Raw genomic sequence first — 20,617 nt, 5'->3', positions numbered from 1 at the left:
AAAAAAAAAAAGAGTCACACTTTGATTGAACCAGCCAGGCACGGGCAGCCTGGTTGGCTCAGCAGTTTAGCGCTGCCTGCAGCCCAGGGTGTGATCCTGGAGACCCTGGATCGAGTCCCGCGTCAGGCTCCCTGCATGGAGCCTGCTTCTCTCTCTGCCTGTGTCTCTGCTTCTCTCTGTGTGTGTCTCTAATGAATAAATAAATAAAATCTTTTTTTTAAGAATAAATAAATAAAATCTTTTTTTAAGAATAAATAAATAAAATATTTTTTAAGAATAAATAAATAAAATCTTTTTTTTAAGATTTTATTTATTTATTAGAGACACACACAGAGAGAGAAACAGAGACACAGGCAGAGGGAGAAGCAGGCTCCATGCAGGGAGCCTGACGCGGGACTCGATCCAGGGTCTCCAGGATCACACCCTGGGCTGCAGGCAGTGCTAAACCGCTGCGCCACCAGGGCTGCCCTAAATAAATAAAATCTTAAAAAAAAAAAAAAAAAAAAAAAAGAACCAGCCAGGCACCCTTGAAAAGTCTGTATGTTTTTTTTGTTTGTTTGTTTTTTATTTATGATAGTCATACAGAGAGAGAGAGGCAGAGACACAGGCAGAGGGAGAAGCAGGCTCCATGCACCGGGAGCCCGACGTGGGACTCGATCCCCGGTCTCCAGGATCAGCGCCCTGGGCCAAAGGCAGGCGCCAAACCGCTGCGCCACCCAGGGATCCCAAGTCTGTATGTTTTTAAGGCTTCTGATACATGCTGCCAGATTGTCCTCTAGAAATGCTGTGACGATTGTTATATCTTTTTAAAAAGTTATTTATTTATTTATTAATTAATTAATTAATTTATTTATTTATTTTAGAGAGGGAGAAAGAACATTCAATGTGGAGGGGGTGAGGGAGAGGGAGAGGGAAAATCTCAAGCAGACTCCCCACTGAGCATGGAGCCCGACACAGGATTTAATCATATAATTTGGGCCAAAATCAAGAGTCAGACACTTAACTGATTGAGTCACCCAGGTGCCCCAATGACTATTATATCTTTTTTTTTTTTTCAATTTTAAGAAAAGGTTTATTTATGTATTTGAGAGAGAGAGAGAAAGCAGGAGCACGAGCAGGAGGGGCAGAGGGAGAGGGAGAGAGAATCCCGAGCAGACTCAGCACTGAATGGGGAGTCCAACACAGGGCTACATCCCAGGACCCTGAGCTCATGACCCGAGCTGAAATCAAGAGTCAGATGCTTAACCGCCTGAGCCACCCAGCAGAATATTTATATATAAAGACTGTGCTACTTTCACTAGAAAGCTGTTCTGTTTAATGGGACACTCAGCTTTGGGAAGACAAAGGGAGGAAGGAACAGAGTCTAGTTCCATTGACACAGGGCAGCTGTTTTGCACCCATCTCACTGCTCCATCTCACAGGGCAGCCTGGCTGTAAAGATGCCCCTTTCTCTCAACCACGGCTGGGGCTGTGGGATATAAGAGAACCCAGTCTAGATGTCACCCAGAAAACTCTGATAGAGGAATAAGGGCTTAGTTTTTTAAAATTTATTTATGCCTCCCTCTCCAGTCTTCTGAACAACTACCCTGAGGCACTCCTTATTTCCTACTTAGATATTACTACTTTTGTAAGCTACCACTTACTAAGGGTTTGATTTGCACTATGGCATTTTATTGCTGCATTCACCTAGGAAGCAAGTACCAATGAGAAAATGGGAGTTTTGGGGTAGATCAAGCATCTTATCTCAGGGAACACAGCTGGCAAATAACCTATTGAGGATTCAAACCTAGGTCTAGGGGTGCCTGGGTGGCTCAATCAAGGTTGGGTATTTGCCTTCGGCTCAGGTCATGATCTCAGGGTCCTAGGATCAAGCCTCACATTAGGCTCCCTGCTCAGTGGGGTACCTACTTCTCCCTTTCCCCCTGTTCCTCCCTCCCACTCGTGTTCTCTTTCTCTCTCTTTCAAATAAATAAATCCTTAAAAATAAAACAAAAACCTAGGGGTAACTAACTACAGACTCTGTGCTATATTTTAAAATTACTGCAAAACTAGTCTGTGTATCAAATGTAAATAACGAGTCCTGGAAGGATACAGTTGGTTTGGCACGGGTGGTAGGCATCACCAGGGCTCACTGATAACTCTGGCTCCTTCTGTGGATCCGGGTAGATCATACTTTCACACCCTCTGGAAGTTAGGTGTAGCCATGTGACTTGCTGTGGCCCAGGAAACGTGAGGAAGAGTGACATGTGTCCGTTCTGGTGCCAGTGGTGGTTCTTAAGCTTTTTTTCCCGGCAGTTATAACCCTGAAGCCCCATGGTGGGACAGTGCCATCACGCACAGATAGTGGCACTCTGCTGACTACAAAGAGCTGAGCCTTTGTGAGCCTTGATGCGGATGAAGCATGGGCAAGAAATAAGTCCTTTTTAAGTCACGGAGATGCTCAGAGGTGTTTGTTACTACAGCATAATCTGTCCTGTCCTGACCGATGCAGGTCCTGATGGGAGGATTTCATGTCTTTGTCTAAATTTTTCTGAACTTTTTATCCTTTTACAATAAGAAGAGATCTACTCATACTTATTTTTAAGGATTTTATTTATTTGAGACAGAGAGAGGGAGAGGGAGAACACAGGGCCAGGGGAGGACCAGAGGGAGAGAGAGAAGCAGATTCTCCGCTAAGCAGGGAGCCTGACATGGGGTTCCATCCCAGGACCCTGGGATCATGACCTGAGCCGAAGGCAAATGCTCAACCAGTTGAGCCACCCAGGTACCCTGAGATCTACTTATAATTTTTAAAAGAGGAGTTATACACATTCACATAACAGGAACATCATGCCCACACTGCTGTGCAATTTTCCCTCTTAGCTCTTAAAACTGACCATTTTCTACATCACTTTACGTAGACCTACTTCATTTTTTTAGTACTCGCGTTGTATTACAGTCTCTGGATACACTATAATGTATTATAACAGACCACTAACTCTAGAACATGTGGGTTGTTTCTGATTATTCACAAAACACACGCTTGAAGCTACAGCTCGGCTGTTGCAACATTTATGGGAAAGAAGTACTAATATTTATTTTTCTTTTTTTGGTTCATCTCTGGCAGTTTACAGCCTGAGCTCAGCACTTAAGAGGGTTATGCACACCTCCAGGGGATGAATGAATAAGCCAAGCGTGCCCGCACCCTTCCCAGGATATAGGGCTGAGGAGACTGGCCAGGGCTCAAGTGTGTGCATGCGTGAAGGTTGGGACCTGGCCCCCAAAGAGCGGGGCGGGGAGGCACGTACACACAGCTCGGGTGAGATGACCCTGACTCATAGGTTCAGGCATATAAGTTAACGGCTGGGAAACTCCAAGGTTCTGAGTGAATTCTGACTCATTGACGTCTCACTTCTCGGTTTTCCTCCAGTGCCACCATACAATCTTCGAGAAGGGCCTATGACGTTAATCACTGGGATCTTGAGAAAGAGGAGAGCTGCTCAAAGAGAGGGCCAAGAGGATTATAATTATTGGCCTCATTCACAGCAGATGCCTAGTGAGTCCTTGTCACATTAATATTTTGAATGCCCCCCATACAGAGGGCCCATTAGCGGTTGACACAGATTACCTGCATGACATCCCCCCAGCAATTTGAGAACACGGATCATGCACATAATAAGAACTCTCCTCATTCCTTTATTTCTATTCATTAGCTTTCTTCAATTCCTTTTCAAGATGAAAATGACTTTATTATTTTTTTTCTGATTATAAAGGGAAATTCTTGTTATAAAAAAAAATTTCAGACAATTCCGAAAAGCACAAAGAAGAGACTTTAGATTACCTCACAGGCCATCCCCAGAGATGCCACTATTGGCATTCTGAAGTATGTCCCTCCAGACAGAATCTATGTGTGCCTGCACACCCACACGTGTGTATTTATGAGGTTCCCAATAAGTATAGATTTCCACTGTCCGGGATCCCTGGGTGGCGCAGCGGTTTAGCGCCTGCCTTTGGCCCAGGGCGCGATCCTGGAGACCCGGGATCGAATCCCACGTCGGGCTCCCGGTGCATGGAGCCTGCTTCTCCCTCTGCCTATGTCTCTGCCTCTCTCTCTCTCTCTGTGACTATCATAAATAAAAAAAAAAAAAAAAAATTAAAAAAAAAAAAAAGATTTCCACTGTCCTTTAGAGGAGCTGCCATGTATTCCATCAGATGGGTGGCACAGCTAGGCGCCTCACCTCCTCCCTCTCTGGCTGCAAGATCCAGCAGAAGGCCATGACAAGATGTAATAAGCCCTTAATGAGCTTAATAAAGGCACCTAAGGACGGCATGATGATTTTAACAATTTATACCATGAAGAACTCCATCTCTTAGGCAGCTGGAAGTGAATTCACATGCAGATGAGAGTAGTGAGAACACCCAGTTTGGAGTCAGACCAGCTGGTTCTACAGCTGAGTTCTAGACCTGCCTTTGCTACTTTCCTGGTGGGCAGGTCCGTTCACTTGCAACCCTCGCCTACAGCCAAACATACGTGCAACTGACCATATGGAGAACTAAGTACTAAGTATGGTATAGAGGCACTGCTCTAATTTCAAGGCAGAAGAGCAGGAAAGAAACTGGGATTTCCCAGTCATGAAAGAGAGCAAGCATTTTAGAGTTTCCCTGGATAGAGACTTAACACCTGCATTACAGAGTCCTAGAAAAATCTGGAGCAGAAAAGAATCTCAGAGATTAGAGTCCTACGCCCACCCCACCCCAGGCAGTGATTCTGAGTATCTGTATATCTGTAACATAACTAAATGGAAAAATGGGTTTGACATATGGATTTTCTTTTTTAAGACATTCCTGTGTCTGGCCTGGAGTCCTGGAGTTTCCTAAGACTTGAGTTCTAGTCTTTGTTTTGTACCTTATGACGCATATTACCTTAGGGAAGTCTCTTAAGCCTCTGGGCGCCTCAATTTTCTCATCCACAAAACAGGGCTTCTGATGTTGCCCTACCTGTCTTACAGGTAGTTGGGACATGAGGTCCCAATGAGGCAGCGCATGTGAAAGTGTTTGGGAATCTGAAGTGTTTTAATACCCATAAAGCTGCCCCTAAAATTCACTGCCAGGAGCAGAGAGGCCTGACGGGGAACAGACCCCAAAACCCTCCTTGCAAGGGGGGCCTCACAGGTGGGGAGAGCTAGAGAGAACACCTGACTGCCTCCAGGCCAGGTGCTGTTCTGGGGCTGGAGAGACTGGGGAAGGAAAGACAGGCCCTCCCCGTAGGGAGCTTACATTCCAGTGGAAAGCAGATAAGAGAAAGGGAGATAAATCAGAATAAGAAATTGAGGGCAGCCTGGGTGGCTCAGTGGTTTGGCGCCGCCTTCAGCCCAGGGCATGATCCTGGAGACCTGAGATTGAGTCCTGCGTCAGGCTCCCTACATGGAGCCTGCTTCTCCCTCTCTCTGTGTCTGCCTTTCTCTCTGTGTCTCTCATGAATGAATAAATAAATAAAATCTTTAAAAAAAGAATAAGAAATTGGAGAGAAAGGTGAGTTCTCTGGGGTGGAAGGAAACAGGATGAGGTGGAGAAAAAGAGGGATGAGGCCGGGGCTAGTTTGGAGGGTGAGAAAGAAGGCTTCTCCAAGAGGTAACACCTAAGAACTCAAACCTGAGTGACAAGGACAGTGACAAATACAGCACACAGCGTTCCAGTGCAAGGCAACAGCAAGTGCAAAGGCTCCGAGGCAGGACCAAACTCCTGTTCAAGGAGCTTGAAGAAGCTGATGGCTTGGAGCTGTGGCACGGAAGTGGCCAGGGCTTGTGGTAGGTTTGAACGAGAGGTGAGACACCAACCAGTTTGTGTTGTACTAGGATCCCCCTGCGCTGGGCTTGAAGTCCCATCTCCGACAGGCTGTGTTGGGGGCCCCAGGGACTTGTTAGGGCTTGCAAGTGTTTTATCCATGAACCAGCCCAACCTTCTGAATATCCATGCCAGGAAAACTGCAGGGAAAAAGGTGGCCTTGGGATGCTGCTCCATTCTTGGGCTGGCATTTAAGCCCCAGCCTCTACCCCATGGGCCACCCCACCTGGGGAGACTGGGAGGGGATTCATTAAGACCACAGAACCGGAAGGAGGGCCTGGTGCCCCAAGGCTTCCTGCTTTAGCCAGTGAAACTCCAGGGCTGGGCTCCAAAAAGGAAGTGCGTGGCCCAGCTGGGCCTGGTCCTGCATCACTGGGCCCAGCCCTTAGCCCTGAGCCCTGAGCTGCAGGACCAGGTGTAGGGTGTCAGTTCCAGGAGCCCCGCCAGCCAAGAGCAACCTGATAGAGCAGGAAACAGGCCTTCAGCCAGACAAAGCATCAACAGAGCACCTGGAGCCTTTGTTCCTTTTATCCTTCTTGTAGACTTTCCCAGGCAAATGCAGCTGGGCCCCAGGTGCTCTCACCTGAGCCAGGAAGGGGCTCCCACGGGATCTGGTTCGCTTGCAACAGGGAGTGGTCTAACTCGTGGCCCTGGGGGAGGTCTTGTCGTACAATAACAAAATAACCACACTAACACCCACTTACGAAGCTCCGACTGCGTGCCAGGTGTCATTTCAATTAACCCTGACAACGAAGCCATGAGGTAGGTACTATCATCAACCCCATTTTACAGATGAGGAAATGGAGGCACACAGAGATAGAGTGACCTGGGCAAGGTCACACGGTGTATGGAAGTGGAAACAGTAGGGGCTTTGCACTCAACAAATTCTAGCCCTGCTGGCCCCTGTGACCTCGGGCAAGGCATTTACATTTGCTGTGCACAGGGGGTGATCCGAGGAGGTAGGCAAAGCCGCTGGTGCACGGCTCCTGATCCAGACGTGTCTTGCTGTCCTCCTCCCCATAGCTCCGTGAGCTGGGCAGGTGACTGGGCTGAGCCTCAGTTTCCTCATCAAAGAAAATAAGTAAATAGTATTACCTAAGAGCACCGGGGAAAGCCTGAGGCTCCTCTGAGAGCAATGCTTCGTTTTTCAAAACGGCCACCCTCTTGGGTCCATCCAAAGAGGATGCCATCTTACAAAACTGCCCTCTTTTGCTCTCTGTTAAAATAAGCAACAGCAACAACACAAATAGAAAAACCAGTTGTAGAGCCATTCCCCATTTGAAACAAAAAGCCAGCATTACACTGCTGGGCTCAGAAGATGTTCTCAGGAGTGAAACCAGAAGTGACCGCTCAAGCCATCATGTGGCTACCAGGGTTCTGCCTAGGTCTAGACCCTGCGACAAATGACACACAAGAGCAAATGAAAGCCACGAGAGCAGGGACATGCAACGTGTAGGGAAGCGGTTTCAGCCACACACACACACAACCCCTCATATAAATCAGCCTATATTTATCAAGTTGTCTTCAGTGTAGGCATGAACTGATATACAGGATCTTTGTTTCAATAATAGGGAATCATCATGAATCACTGTAGATACACAACAGGGTGGTGGCCCCAGCTCTTCCAAGTGGCCATGTCTGTTTCTTTCATCCATCCTTTGGGGTTCAACTGCTTGTCTAGCTGAACTCTGCCATTCAAATAGGGGCTGCCAACCATCCTACATCACTGCCCCTGGCTACAGTGATTGGGGCAAGGATGAGATCCAGAAGAACCAATCATATGAGAGCTTTTGTCAGGATTTTATGTATTTATTTATTTATTAAAGATTTTATTTATTTCTGAGAGACACACAGAGAGAGGCAGAGGGAGATGTGGGACTCGATCCCAGGACTCCAGGATCACACTCTCGGCTGAAGGCAGGTGCTAAACCTCAGAGCCACCCAGGGATCCCTTGTCAGGATTTTAAAATTAGAGCAAAAGGGGCTCCTGGCTGGCTCAGTCAGTGGAGCGGGCGGCTCTGGATCTCAAGGTTGTAAATTTAAGCCCCATGTTGGGTGTGGAGATTACTTAAAAAAATATATATTTTTTTAGATTTTATTTATTTATTTGAGAGAGGAGAGAGGAGAGAACGAGTGGGGGGATGGGCAGAAGGAGAGGGAGAAGCAGGCTCCCTACTGATCAGGGACTCTATCCCAGCACCCTGGGATCATGACCTGAGCCAAATGAGGACAGATGCTTCACTGACAGGGCCACCCAGGTGCCCCTAAAAAATAAAATCTTAAAAAAAATTTAAATTGGAGCTGATGAGGAAAATCCTATTCCTCTTGGATTGGTGAACTTAAAGGATATGAGTCTGTAGTAACTGAAAGCCATGTTAGGAGTGGTGAAAACCTGTTTACAGAAGCAGGGACTGGATCCATCCAAGAGAGAAGCCACAGTGAGTAGCAGTGTCCTGATATTACAGTCCTAGGTTCCTGTTGTCCCTGAAGCAGGCTCAACCCTTCCTGCCCATCCCCTGGTTCAATGAGCCCATAAATTCCTTTCTGCCTCTTGCAACTTGACAGCCCTGCCCTAACCCAACCACCAGCATGCAGTGCTAATAAACACAACAGATCAGTAGGACAGATGTCACCGGCAGGACTTGATGATTTGCCAGGTGAAAGTTTTAGGCAATCAAAGCTATGAAGTCAGAGACAGACAGGATCGCCTCATTCATTCAAGTGGACAAATATTTATTGAGGCCCCACTTGTGCCAGGCATAGTATTGGGCATTCAGAATATAACAGGGCATGGAACAGACCAGGTCCTCCTCTTCCTCACTTTGGAGTAATCTGAAGGGGCTTCCCGGCACCAGTGAGACTGAGGAACTCGCTGCGGGATAGTAAAACCTGGCCAGGCTGAGATGAGTGGGGAGAAAAGCGTGAATCAAGACACAGAGGCAGGGACGCCTGGGTGGCTCAGCGGTTCAGTGCCTGCCTTTGGCCCAGGGCCTGATCCTGGAGTCCTGGGATCGAGTCCCACTTTGGGCTCCCTGCATAGAACCTGCTTCTCTCCCTCTGCCTGTGTCTCTGCCTCTCTCCGTTTCTCTCAGGAATAAATAAAATCTTAAAAAAAAAAGACACGGAGGCAGAAAATCAGTGTCCTACTCCTAGAGAAGGTAATGCAGAGGAAGGGAGACCACAGCTGACGTTGCTGGTAAGTGTAGACCTTGCCTGGGCCACACCACAGGATGCCAGTTCTGGCAGGGCTGGGAAGAGCTGGCCAGGCAGCCAAGTGGATTCCACAGGCCTGGGGGCCCCCATCTCTGTTGTGGTTGCCACACCCACGCTCTGCCCGGCCTCGCTGGTGGGACTCTGCCCAGCACCCTGGCCAGCACCACAGACACCCGGGGTCATGCCCCAGACACCACCGCCTTCCTGGCTCCTGGGTGCAGCTGCCAGCACAGCACTCCTGCCCAATCTGTAATTTCACATGGCCTCCTCCCAGCCTGACCGCTCATGGCCTTTTGCACCCCAGACATACCCGCTGCAGGAACTGCTCAAATAGAAGAGGTCCGGTGTCCACCTGAACCCCTGAACTAGGGCCACCTGAACCCCTGGACCTGGGCTTCTGGAAGCCAGTTGCTCCCTCTGAGGCTGAGCACCGCCGCCAAATGGGGAGCCGCAGCCGAGGACTGGGGAGATCGCGCCCCCTGGTGGCCAAGAGCCGCCCAGCACCTTGATCTTGCTCTGGGGAGGGTTGGGGGCAACTCTAATTTGCATCCTTACTTCAAAGTTTGGTTTTTCGGTTTTTTTGTATTGTTTTGTTTTGAAGAAATACTTTTCTGAAAAGCTGAGCGTGCAAATAAATCATTTAAGTGAGACAGGTTGAGACCTCAAGGAATCTCAGAGTAAAGACTTTTGGAAAAAGTGGTCTTAGATTTTCCAAAGCCAAAGCTGAATTTTCCAACTCTAAACTTCTTATGTGTTTGTCTGCTATGGCTGGATGAGGTGCTGGCTGCAAACTGTTGTTTTAGTCATTTGCCAGCTCCGTGTGAAGCATATTCCTGGGTGAATATGTTCTGTGAGGCTATGAAAGACAGTCTCCCCCTTCTTTTGTAATAGTAACAGCCCTCTGGGGGAGAGGGGAGGGGGGAGGGAGGAAGGAATAGACACCTAGTCTGTTAAGTGAACTGTGAAAAGTAAAGAGCCCCTCTGTGCACATTCCTCAGCTCTGAATCTCTGCTTTGCACCTTGACAGTGTTTGTTTCCAGTGGGGCGAACCTTTAAGTGTTAGTAATGGCACCCCATTTACAAGCATTTTTGTCTGTTATGTAATGCCCTGTATGAGATGCTAGTTATTATTACTGGTCGTCGTGGTGGTGGTGTTTGTGGAGGAGGATGGTGATTCACAAAAACTAAAGACAGACCCTGATCTCAGGGGCCTGTATCCAATGTAGACACAACACACACATATGACATAACCTGCAAACAATCACAAATTAAGAGCAGACTACCAACTAAGCATGCATGTGCTGAGAGCAGTAATCAGAGCGAGTATGAAGCTGTTGGCAGGACACTTGCTGGAAATAAGGCTTGAGGGGAGTCTGGATGATTGCCAGGCCCACAAACTGAGGCCTTCTGGGGGCTAGAAAGATGTTAAGAGGTCAGCATCTATACATCTTTGATGATGCAACCATCATGCCCCCAAGGCACAGTGACACACTTGGCACCACCACCAAAGATCCTAAACTCCTTCCCACCTCCCTCCTCCTACCATTGGTCTGCCACATGATCAAACATGAATCCCACCAGGGATACCTGGCTCACCTATATACCACTTACTGCCCCTAGCAGACCCAAGGCTGTACCTGTGGGCATCAGAGTATCCCTTGGCAGTATGATCTCAATGAGGTTCTACTAGTTATGCCTTTGTCCTGGCCTTCCTCCATCTTAGAAGGGAGCAAACCAAAGTCCTTCAGATCCCCAGGGCCACGAACTTCAGAAACCAGGTATTCTCACTATCACCTGCCCAACACTTGGGCAGAATTGGCATGAGCCTACACATGGATGGAGCCGCAGTGCACTACAAGAGGCAGCCATACTCTGAATATCCTTGGAAGTTAGTCCCACTCATTGTGTTCAGTATAGGGGGCATGCATTTTGAAATGTAGTACATGAAGGGTATAGCCTGAGGGCAAGAGCCATCCGTCTTTAACCACATCTCAGACTAGGAAGGTCATTAGTGAGGAATGTTGGATGTGAGGATTAAGGGATTCCACTGGGCCTGTCCATTCTTTACTAGCAATTTTTCAAAAGACAAACAGAAGACTCATTTACTCATTTACAGTGGGGGATGCAATTGCCACACAGCTTGGGAATATTCAGGAACCGGGAAGTTGCTCAGTGAATAGAAGCTCAAATAAAGGGGTGCTTGAGTGGCTCAGTTGGTTGAGAGTCTGGCTCTTGATTTCCCCTTGGGTCCTGGTCTCATGGTCCTGGAAGGGAGCCCTGGCTCCAGCTTTGCACTCAGCAAGAGTCTGCTTCTCTCTCCCTCTCTCTCTGCATCTACCCCGTGCGCACACACACACACACACACACTCTCTCTCTCTCTCAAATAAATCAATAATTCTTTAAGAAGAAAAAAAATTTTCAAAAAAGATAATCAAATAAATCAAATACCTAGGTAGACATCAGGATATTGGGCTAAGCAAGACGAAGGGCAGTCATCTTACACCTCAAGATTTAACTCCTTGGGATCATCTGTACATTTGGATTCCAATAGCACCTTCAAGATACAGCTCCCTCTCATGACCACATGGGTTAAATATTACCCTAGGCAGTTACCCACCCACTAATTTTGGAATGGGCTCATAGCTCATCCTCTGGGAGGGATTCTTCTGTCAGCAATGATCTCAGCTTTTGGATTTGTACCTGCTTGGGTTTGGCTAGTCATTGGATGACCCAGTGAGATTCAATGATTTGGCTTCTGGACAGAACAAGTTTGTTCCTGGGCTTCAGGTGGGAGGCAAGGGCATCATTTGGGATATTTTGGATTCTTGGTAACAAAAACTCTACTCAAACTGGCTTACTCAGTGGGGAACTTAAGTCTCACAGGAGGCTGGACTGATGTGGCATCTTGGTGAGGACATAAAGACTCCAGTTCATGTGTTCCTTTCTTTACTCTTTCCCCACTACAGGATATTGTGCCATTTTGCCCTTCATGCATGAGAGTCCCCACTTCCCCACAACCTCACCAACAGAATATGTTGTCAAACCTTTGGATTTTTGCCAATCTGATAGGTGAAAAGTAGTATTATGGTGTTATTTCAGTCTTCATTGCTCTTATGATGAGTGAAGTTGAGCATTTTCTCATATGCTTAAGGGCTACTTGTTTTTCCTCTTTCTGTGAATGTTGTCTTTACTTACTTTGCTCACTTTTCATCTGAGCTGTTGGCCTTGGATGCAGGTTCTCTCTCTCTGCTCTGTCAGAACCAAGATGGCGGCAGTGATTCCAGACAGTGAGAAGCCTGGAAAACAGGAGTGTCACTTCCTATGTGTAGCTAACCTAGTTCCACTTCGCAACCCCCTTTTCCCTTTCCTGTTTCTTCTATAGACAAGAAGAACCAAAAACTCACTTTCCTAATCTGCCTTGCAGCTAAAAGTGGCCATGTGACATAGTCTTATCTAACAAGATGAAGGTGAAAGAAAGCCAGAGCATTCCTGGGGTCTCTTTGATTAGAAGAGAGACAAGTGGCAAATTTCCTTTCTTCCCCTGCCTTACCACCAACATAATGGCTGGAGTGGCAGAACTCTTTGACACCATAAGTGAAAGGCAAAGAGAATGACAGAGATGTTGATCCTTTTTTATTTATTTATTTATTTATTTATTTATTTATTTATTTATTTATTTAAGTAGTCTCTACACCCTACGTGGGACTGAACTCTCAACCCTGAGGTCAAGAGTCACACACTCTTCTGACTGAGCCAGCTGGGTTCCCCAAGAGATGTTGATCCTGATATTATTTGAGCCATCAAACAAATGCCAGGAAACACCTACCTCCAGACTTTTATACTGAGCTCATTAAATATCTGTACTCTTGAACCTTTCATTGTTTATTTATTTATTTTTATTTTTTTAGATTTTATTTATTTATTCATGAGAGACACAGATTGAGAGAGAGGCCCAGACACAGGCAGAAGGAGAAGCAGGCTCCATGCAAGGAGCCTGACGTGGGACTAGATCCCTGGTCTCCAGGATCACACTCTGGGCCGATGGCAGCATCAAACCCCTGAGCCACCCACGTTGCACTTATTGGGGGGTTTGTATTGGAGGGTGAGTATTGGGAAGCTTCTGGTACTTGCTGATAAAAATATTTCTAACTGGAGAAAACTTCCCAGGAAGTCACCTTCCCCTTTCCCTGGACTTCTCCTCAGAATATTTGTTGACTGGGTCACAAGCCCTTTCTGAAACCAACTGCCCTCAAGGGGAATGGAATTCCTCTTAGGCCAATGGGGTGACTCTTGAGGTATGGGGGTCAACTTTCCAGGAGACAAATGGATGCAAGGAAGAAAAGTGGTGGTGGTGGTGGAGGGGGAGATGTGTCACTTTTAGAAAGAAGAGGTGAGAATGGCTGCTGAGGAGGCCACCAGCAGGGACCTGTGAGTGCCATTAGCTCAGGTTTAGGCCTTGGGGGAGCATGGGCCCATGGCCCAGTCATGCTGCTCTAGGGTTTTGCTGCAGAGCAACAAGAATTTGCCATGTATCCCACCTGTGGAGCAATAAGGTATTCAAAACCACTAATGGATGGTTAGTTACATGAGCTATACCTCTTTCAGTGAGGTCAAAGAAATGTCCCCCCAAAAAAACAGAAAAAAACTTTCCTTAATACATGGATGGATTACACTAGTTTATCAACTCTGTGAAGGCAGCGGTATATTTATCTTGTTTTCCACTTCATCCCTAATCCCTAGCAATTGAGAAGACATGTTGAACAGGACAGAACTGCCTTCACTTCGACATCAATCCATTGATGTAGGAGTTAGGATAAAGCCAATCTGCCACCATCTGACCTAATCATACTTAACAGCTGCTCCATATTTCCCCACCTCAGCCACAAGATGACAAGCCAAGATTGGTCTACAGCTGGAGCTGGTGAACCCATTCTGGTTCTCCAGAATCATCTCTTTCTTTCTGGGACTTCCCAGATCACCCCTTTACCCTTGTCCAGACCTCTGGCCCAATATCTGAAATTCCCACTTCCTTCCTTTTCAAAAAACGGGGGTGGGGGGAGATGGGGTGGGTCGGAGGTTGGGCAGTGGCAGCCTTTTGACTCTCACCAACCTTCCAGCTCATTTTCCACTTCAGTTTTTCAAAGACCACCGGTCAATGACTCAGCGTCCTTTTCTCAGTAGCTGGGATATAATTAGCCCAGACCAAAAAACCTTCTTTCAAGCGCTCATTTGCAAACTCTTCAACCCATCTTGTACCAGCTAAGAGCTAGTTCCTCCCCAGCAATGATCGCTCATGCACTATCTTCTTTGCCAGGTATGAAAGGCAAAGGACCAGTCGCCCCATGGGCTTCCATCTTTTCTTGTGGCCCCCACCTCCGTGGCCCTTGCTCAGCTCTGTGGCAGCTGGCTTGCTCTTTCTTTCATCTTCCTGCTCTGAACAGAGCTCAAAGTTCCTTCTAATTGTCCCTGTTGGCAGTATTCTATTACGGTTATTTCCCCCATTATAAAAAGTAATATAAGCTCATTCAAGAAAATGTAGAAAATCCGACTAAGTAGGAAAACAAAGTGAGAAGAATAACTTTCTGCCCCATTTCCTAAACTCAAGCCTGTTTAATGTATCAGAAGCCATTCTGAGAAGTCTCCTTCGCTTTTATGTGCCTCCTTTCTAGAATTTCTTAACCCAACTAATGGTGAGAGAAGAGAGCAAGAGAAGAAAGGAGCAGAGAACTAGGAAAACAACCATAAATCAGGTAACAAAATAGCAATAAGTACATCACTATAGAATTTCCTTTTAAATCTGAGCTCTAGGGGCGTCTGGCTGGCTCAGTTAGAGGAACATGTGACTCTTGATCTTGGGGTCATGAGTTCAAGTCCCACATGGGATGGAGAGATTATTTAAATTTCTTTAAAAAGATTTTATTTATTTATTCATGCAAGACACAGAGACATAGGCAGAGGGAGAGGCAGGCTCCTTGTGGGGAGCCTGCTGTGGGATTTGATCCCAGAACTCCAGGATGATGACCTGAGTTGAGGGTAGACACTCAGCCACCTAGGTGCCCTGAGATTATTTAAATTTAAAAAACTTAAAAAAAAAATCTGAGCTCCCATTGCTAACATTTTGTATAGCCTTCTACAAAACAATTCTAAAGTCAGTGAGAAGGTGCACAAAGATTGAACTCACAGCAGAAGGGGTGTGTTCTCTAGGACAGCGGCATGAACAGATAGAGATTTAGGGAGAAGGACATTCCTGGAAGCAGCTTGTGCAAGCACAGAGAAGGTTTGAAAGGACATGACCCTATTATTACAAAACATTATTAGGGGTGTTCTTTGGAGAGGAGGGGGTGGATGTGGAGAAAAGGGTATGTTTTTGCTTTTTATATGTTTAAAGAAAAAGAATGATTTGTGCAGAGATTCTTTCATTAATTTCTCCATTTCTGAAGTTTCTAAATTTTCTTTGGAGAATATATGTGATTTTTATAATTCCAAAAGTGTAACAAAGATGTTAGTGGTTGTGTGCCCCCCCCCCAAATTGATCAGTTAAAGTCCTAATCCCCAGTAGTTCAGAATATGATTGAATTTGGAGAGAGGGTGTTTAAAGAGGCAATTCAGGTTAAGTGAGGTTATTGGTGTGGACCCTAATCCAATCTGACCGATGTCCTTATAAGAAGAGATTAGGACACACACTGAGGGAACGCCATGTGAAGACACAGGGAGAAGATAGCCAATTGCAAGCTAAGGAGAGAGGTCCCAGATGGAATTAACCCTGCTGACACCTTGATCTTGAACTGGAGTCCAGAATGGTAAGAACATGAATTTCTACTGTGTAAACCACTCAATCTATGGTTCTTTGTTATGGCAGCCTGGCAAATGAAGACACTACGTAATTAAAAAGAGAGAGAAGGCAAGCAGATACAAGCACTTGGTATTTCAACTTTTCATACTGAAAGCTTTTGCTGGTCATGAGAAACCCAGGGGTTCAGGAAGTAATTTTTAACTTTTTTTTTCCTTTTTGCAGCTAGAATTTGACCCTCTGTCTGTGGGACAGGGAGCAAGCAGAGGATCCAGTGGTGCAAAGGTGATCCACCACCTTTGCTCTACTGTAAGCTGCCACCAGCCGCCACTTACACACACAAAGGCTCATGGAGGCCAAAAAGCTGGTCTTTGTGATGAACAGTCTTAAATGGAAAGCCCACTGCTAGAATGGGAAAGAGAAACAAACGGAGGAGTCCAGAATTGGTGGTTCTTGGCCAGAGAAGTCTGCAAAGGAGCAGACAGTGCAGTGTCCAATCTGGTGGCCACTTAGACCTGCCATGTACTCTAGGTGGATCCCAGATCCCTTGGGAAATGGAATGAAAATAAACAACCTCTCCTTACGCTCACACAAAGATTTTGCACACTAATTCAGGGGGTTTGTGTCTTCCCCTTCCCAACATCAGTGTACCCTAATTAAAACCCCCCTGCTCTAGGGGCGTCCAGGTGGCTAAGTCAGTTAAGTGTTCAACTATTTTTTTTTTTTTTAAGATTTCATTTATCCAATCATGAGAGATACAGAGAGAGAGAGGCAGAGACACAGGCAGAGGGAGAAGCAGGCTCCACGCAGAGAGCCCGACGCAGGACTCGATCCTGGGTCTCCGGGATCACACCCCCGGCCGAAGGCGGCACTAAACCGCTGAGGCACCCAGGCTGCCCTAAGTGTTCAACTTTTATCTCAGCTCAGGTCTTGATCACAGGGTCATGAGTTCAAGCCGTATGTTGGGCTCCATGCCCAGCTTGAAAACAAAACAAAACAAAACACACTTCTGCTCTAGTTAAAAACATAAAAAGTTAATTTCCGGAACTAGTGTTTCATTCAGTTGGACTTCTGCTGTGTAAAAACTGCCCTATCCAGCCCTCTCCCCGCCCCCCCGCCCCACTTAGAGATAAGAGGTACCAAAAGGTAAAAGAGCAGTCAGATATAACCTGGGAAGAAGCCAGGAACCCACACAAACATTTCCATGAAGCAGAAAGGTGAGGGCTCCGCATGGTTCTAAATCCAACTTGCCTGAGAACAGGAGCTGAAGAAGCGTCTGTCTGGATAATGGGCACAGCAGAGGCAGCCGCAGCCGACAGCGTGGCCCAAGAAATGTTTCCTCTTGAGCTGAAGCTCATCAGAGAGCAGAGAGGTAGTTGAAACCAAGTGTTGGATGCAGATGAAACTGGCCCGTATGACCAGAAGGTGAAGTTATAAACATAAAGCGCCAGCATTTAGGTGGACGCAGTCAGGGACTCTTCGGTGCAGTGGCAACCTGTCAGGCTTGGGGTATGTGCCCAATATACCTCCTTTGAACACCGCACAGTGGAGTGGCGGAGAATAAAAACTTCTGGGCTGCACTTTGGATTATTGGAAAAAATAACTTGCAAGAATGATCATTGCAGTGCTATCTATATTAGTGAACCATTGCCCTCAAATAGGGACTGCTGAAATAAATAAATCATGGTGTGTTGTTTGAAAAACTGGGGCACCTGATTGGATCTATCAGTGGAACTCGAAACTCTTTTTTTTTTTTTTTTGGAACTCGAAACTCTTGATCTTGGGTCGTGAGTTTGAGTTCCACGTTGGGTGTAGAGTCTACTTGAAAAAATAAAATAAATAAAATAAAATGTTGGTGTAGAAGATGAAGCAAACACCTCTTTCCCTCCCAGTTCAAGCCATGAGATCATTGTTCCTTTGAACTTTTCAAAGTGGACTTAACCTTCAGTGTGGGATGCAGGTGGCCATGCCCAGCCTTTCCTTCCTGGCACTCATTGAAGTATGAGATGACGTCTCATACTGAAAACCCTCAGTTTTCATTCCCAGTGGGATCACTAAAAGTGCAAGTTCTTTGAATTTCTCTTACCTTTCGTTTCTCTCGTGTAAAACAGAGGTTTTACAGGTTTTACATAGCAGGCCGACTTTTTTGTTAAGCTCTGTGGGAGTTGAGCCATATAATGGTGGCAGCCACACTTAGATGAGGTTGGTGGTTCAGACCCCAGCTCAGTCATTTTCTTTCTGTGTTTAACTTTTCTCATCTATAAAATGAGAATAATGAATGCATGGTTTTCATAGGAAACAGACTGAGGGTCGCTAGAGGGGAGGAGGATGAGGGAACAGGGTAACTGGGTGAAAGGCATCAAGGAGGGCGTCTGATGTAATGAGCACTGGGTGTTATACAAGACTGATGAATCACTGGCTTCTATCTCTGAAACCAGTAATACAACATACGTTAATTGAATTTACATAAAAATTTTTAAAAAGCATGGTTATGGAGACTGGTTATGGTTATATGAATTAATATAGTGCTTACTTTTAGAGTTAATGAGTCTAAACTATTCTGTCCAATAGAATAGCCATCTGCCACATGTAACTAGAATGCATTTGAAGTGTGGCTTGTCACCTGAGGGTGCCTGACTGGCTAAAACGGTGGAGTGTGCGACTCTTGATCTCAGGGTCGTGGGTTTGGGCCCCACGCTGGGGTTAGAGATGACTTAAATCAATCAATCAGTTTTTGAAATGTGCCACATCTAACTGAGGTGCACCATAAGTGTAAATTCACATCAGATTTTGAAGTCTTAATGTGGAAAGAGAATGTAAAATATCTCACTAATAATTTATTTGATTATATGTTAAAATAATATTCTGCATCTATTGGGTTAAATAGAACATATTTTACAATTAATCTCACTATATATAATTATTATTTATTATTATTTTTTACTCTCTAAAATGCAGAGGAATTACTCATATACATGTACTGTACTTCTGTCTGTTTGTATTTTAATAAATAAATAAAATGCGGCTCCTAGAATATTTACAATTACATATGTGACTTGCGTGGTGTGTTTAGTAGGCAGTGCTGGCTCAGAACAATGCCTGGCATGTAGGAAGAGTAGTTGTAGCCACTATCAGCATTGAGTGCCTGGCAATGGTAAGTGCTTATCTGGTGGCAGCTTTTGTCCTGAAGACTTCTCACTGTGCCCCTCTTGGCTCCACGCTGCCGATCTCTGCCTAGAAGGTGTTATCTGTTTCCCACCCACTTTGTCATATTTATTTACCCACAGTAAGAGCTCCTGGCCTTCCCTTTCATCTTCCCCACCTCTGAGTCCTCTCCTAAGGCATCATACCACACACACACACACACACACACACACACACACTTCACACTACACACACACTTACACCACATACTCACACTCCACACCACACACACACTCTCACGTGCACGCTCTCATACACACTCCCACACATACCACACATGCACACACTCCACACCACACATACATGCTCTTTCACACACACACTCATATGCACCACACACATTCTCTCACACACAGTCCCCCCACATGCACTCACACTCCACACCACCCACACTCACCACACACACACTCCCACACATATCACACACACTCACTCCCACACACACCATATAATCCTATCACACATTCTCTCACATACATACTCCCACACACACCACACACACTCACAACACTCTGCATCACACATATATTTTCACACACCTACTCATATACACCATACTTATTCTCTCATGCATACTCCCCCCACACGCACACTCACACTCCACCACACACACATTACCACACACCACACACATTCTCACACACACTCCCCCCACGCACAAGTGACACTCCACACAACACACACTCACTACACACTGTCACACACATTCACACACACGACACACACTCTCACATGCATACTCCCACATGCACTCCCACATACTCCACACCACACATACATACTCTTTCACACACACTGCCCCCCACACACATACTCACACACTCCACACCACATACACTCACCACACACTCTGACACACACACTCACACACAACTCAGAGTTTCTGTGCAGGGGCAAACTTTCTTGACATCCATTCCTCTGTCACCTCCTGTCTCCCAGTGCCTCTGGACCCCAAGCACCTCCATTCCACTGAAGTCACCTCACCTCCTTGCCATCATCCTTTTTTGTTTTCTCCTCAGGCCTTGCACATCTGAAGCTCGATCTGTGCTGTTCACAGGGGTGGCACATTGCCAGCAGGGGCTGTTGGCCGGTTGCCGAGAGGCTGCCCACAGCGGCCTTTACTCTGACAAATTCCCTCCTGGGGCCCCGGGTCGAGCCACAGCCTGGCAGCTGGTGGAGAGAAGAGCTGAGTCTCAGCTGCGAGCTTGGACTACTCAATTTCTCAGGAGGCCAGCATACACACCAGATGGCACGTTTCAATGCATTTAGCAGGGGGAGAACAGTTTTGTTTAGGAAAACATCTCGATCAGCCACTTTGGTTGAAGAAGGGGAGGGCGGTGCCAGGGACATGGTTGAAAGGACATGGTGAAACACATGAAGGAATAAACAGCTTTGCTGGCATCTTCACGGGAGCTTGAGGAAAAGAGACCCCAAGAAGAGAGAAGACAGGGAGGGTCAGAGAAATGAAATGGGGTAGAGTGGGGTGCAAAACAAAATGGCAGGAACCACAGCCTGGGATGAATTCCAGTGAGAAATTTCCAGTGGCAGAGACGCCAAAGTACTGACTGGCTGATTGATTCATTGAAT

The 20,617-nt window shown here is 46.3% G+C and overlaps 1 protein-coding gene across 1 annotated transcript in view; it reads right to left on the bottom strand.

Annotated features, from left to right (window-relative positions):
- The window catches only part of SEMA4B (semaphorin 4B), a 64,532-nt gene extending 52,224 nt beyond the window's left edge, over positions 1 to 12,308 (bottom strand). Inside the window, exon 1 of the mRNA XM_077872484.1 lies at positions 12,232 to 12,308. Coding sequence (XP_077728610.1) covers positions 12,232 to 12,247 — 16 coding nt within the window. The 5' untranslated portion in view covers positions 12,248 to 12,308. The remainder of the gene's footprint in view (positions 1 to 12,231) is intronic.
- Between the last annotated feature and the right edge of the window lie 8,309 nt (positions 12,309 to 20,617).

Source organism: Canis aureus, chromosome 2 (genome assembly GCF_053574225.1).
Source record: "Canis aureus isolate CA01 chromosome 2, VMU_Caureus_v.1.0, whole genome shotgun sequence".
NCBI classification, from domain to species: Eukaryota; Metazoa; Chordata; class Mammalia; order Carnivora; family Canidae; genus Canis; species Canis aureus.
Note: the sequence above shows the minus strand (reverse complement) of the source record. Positions and strands in the feature narration are given on the sequence as shown.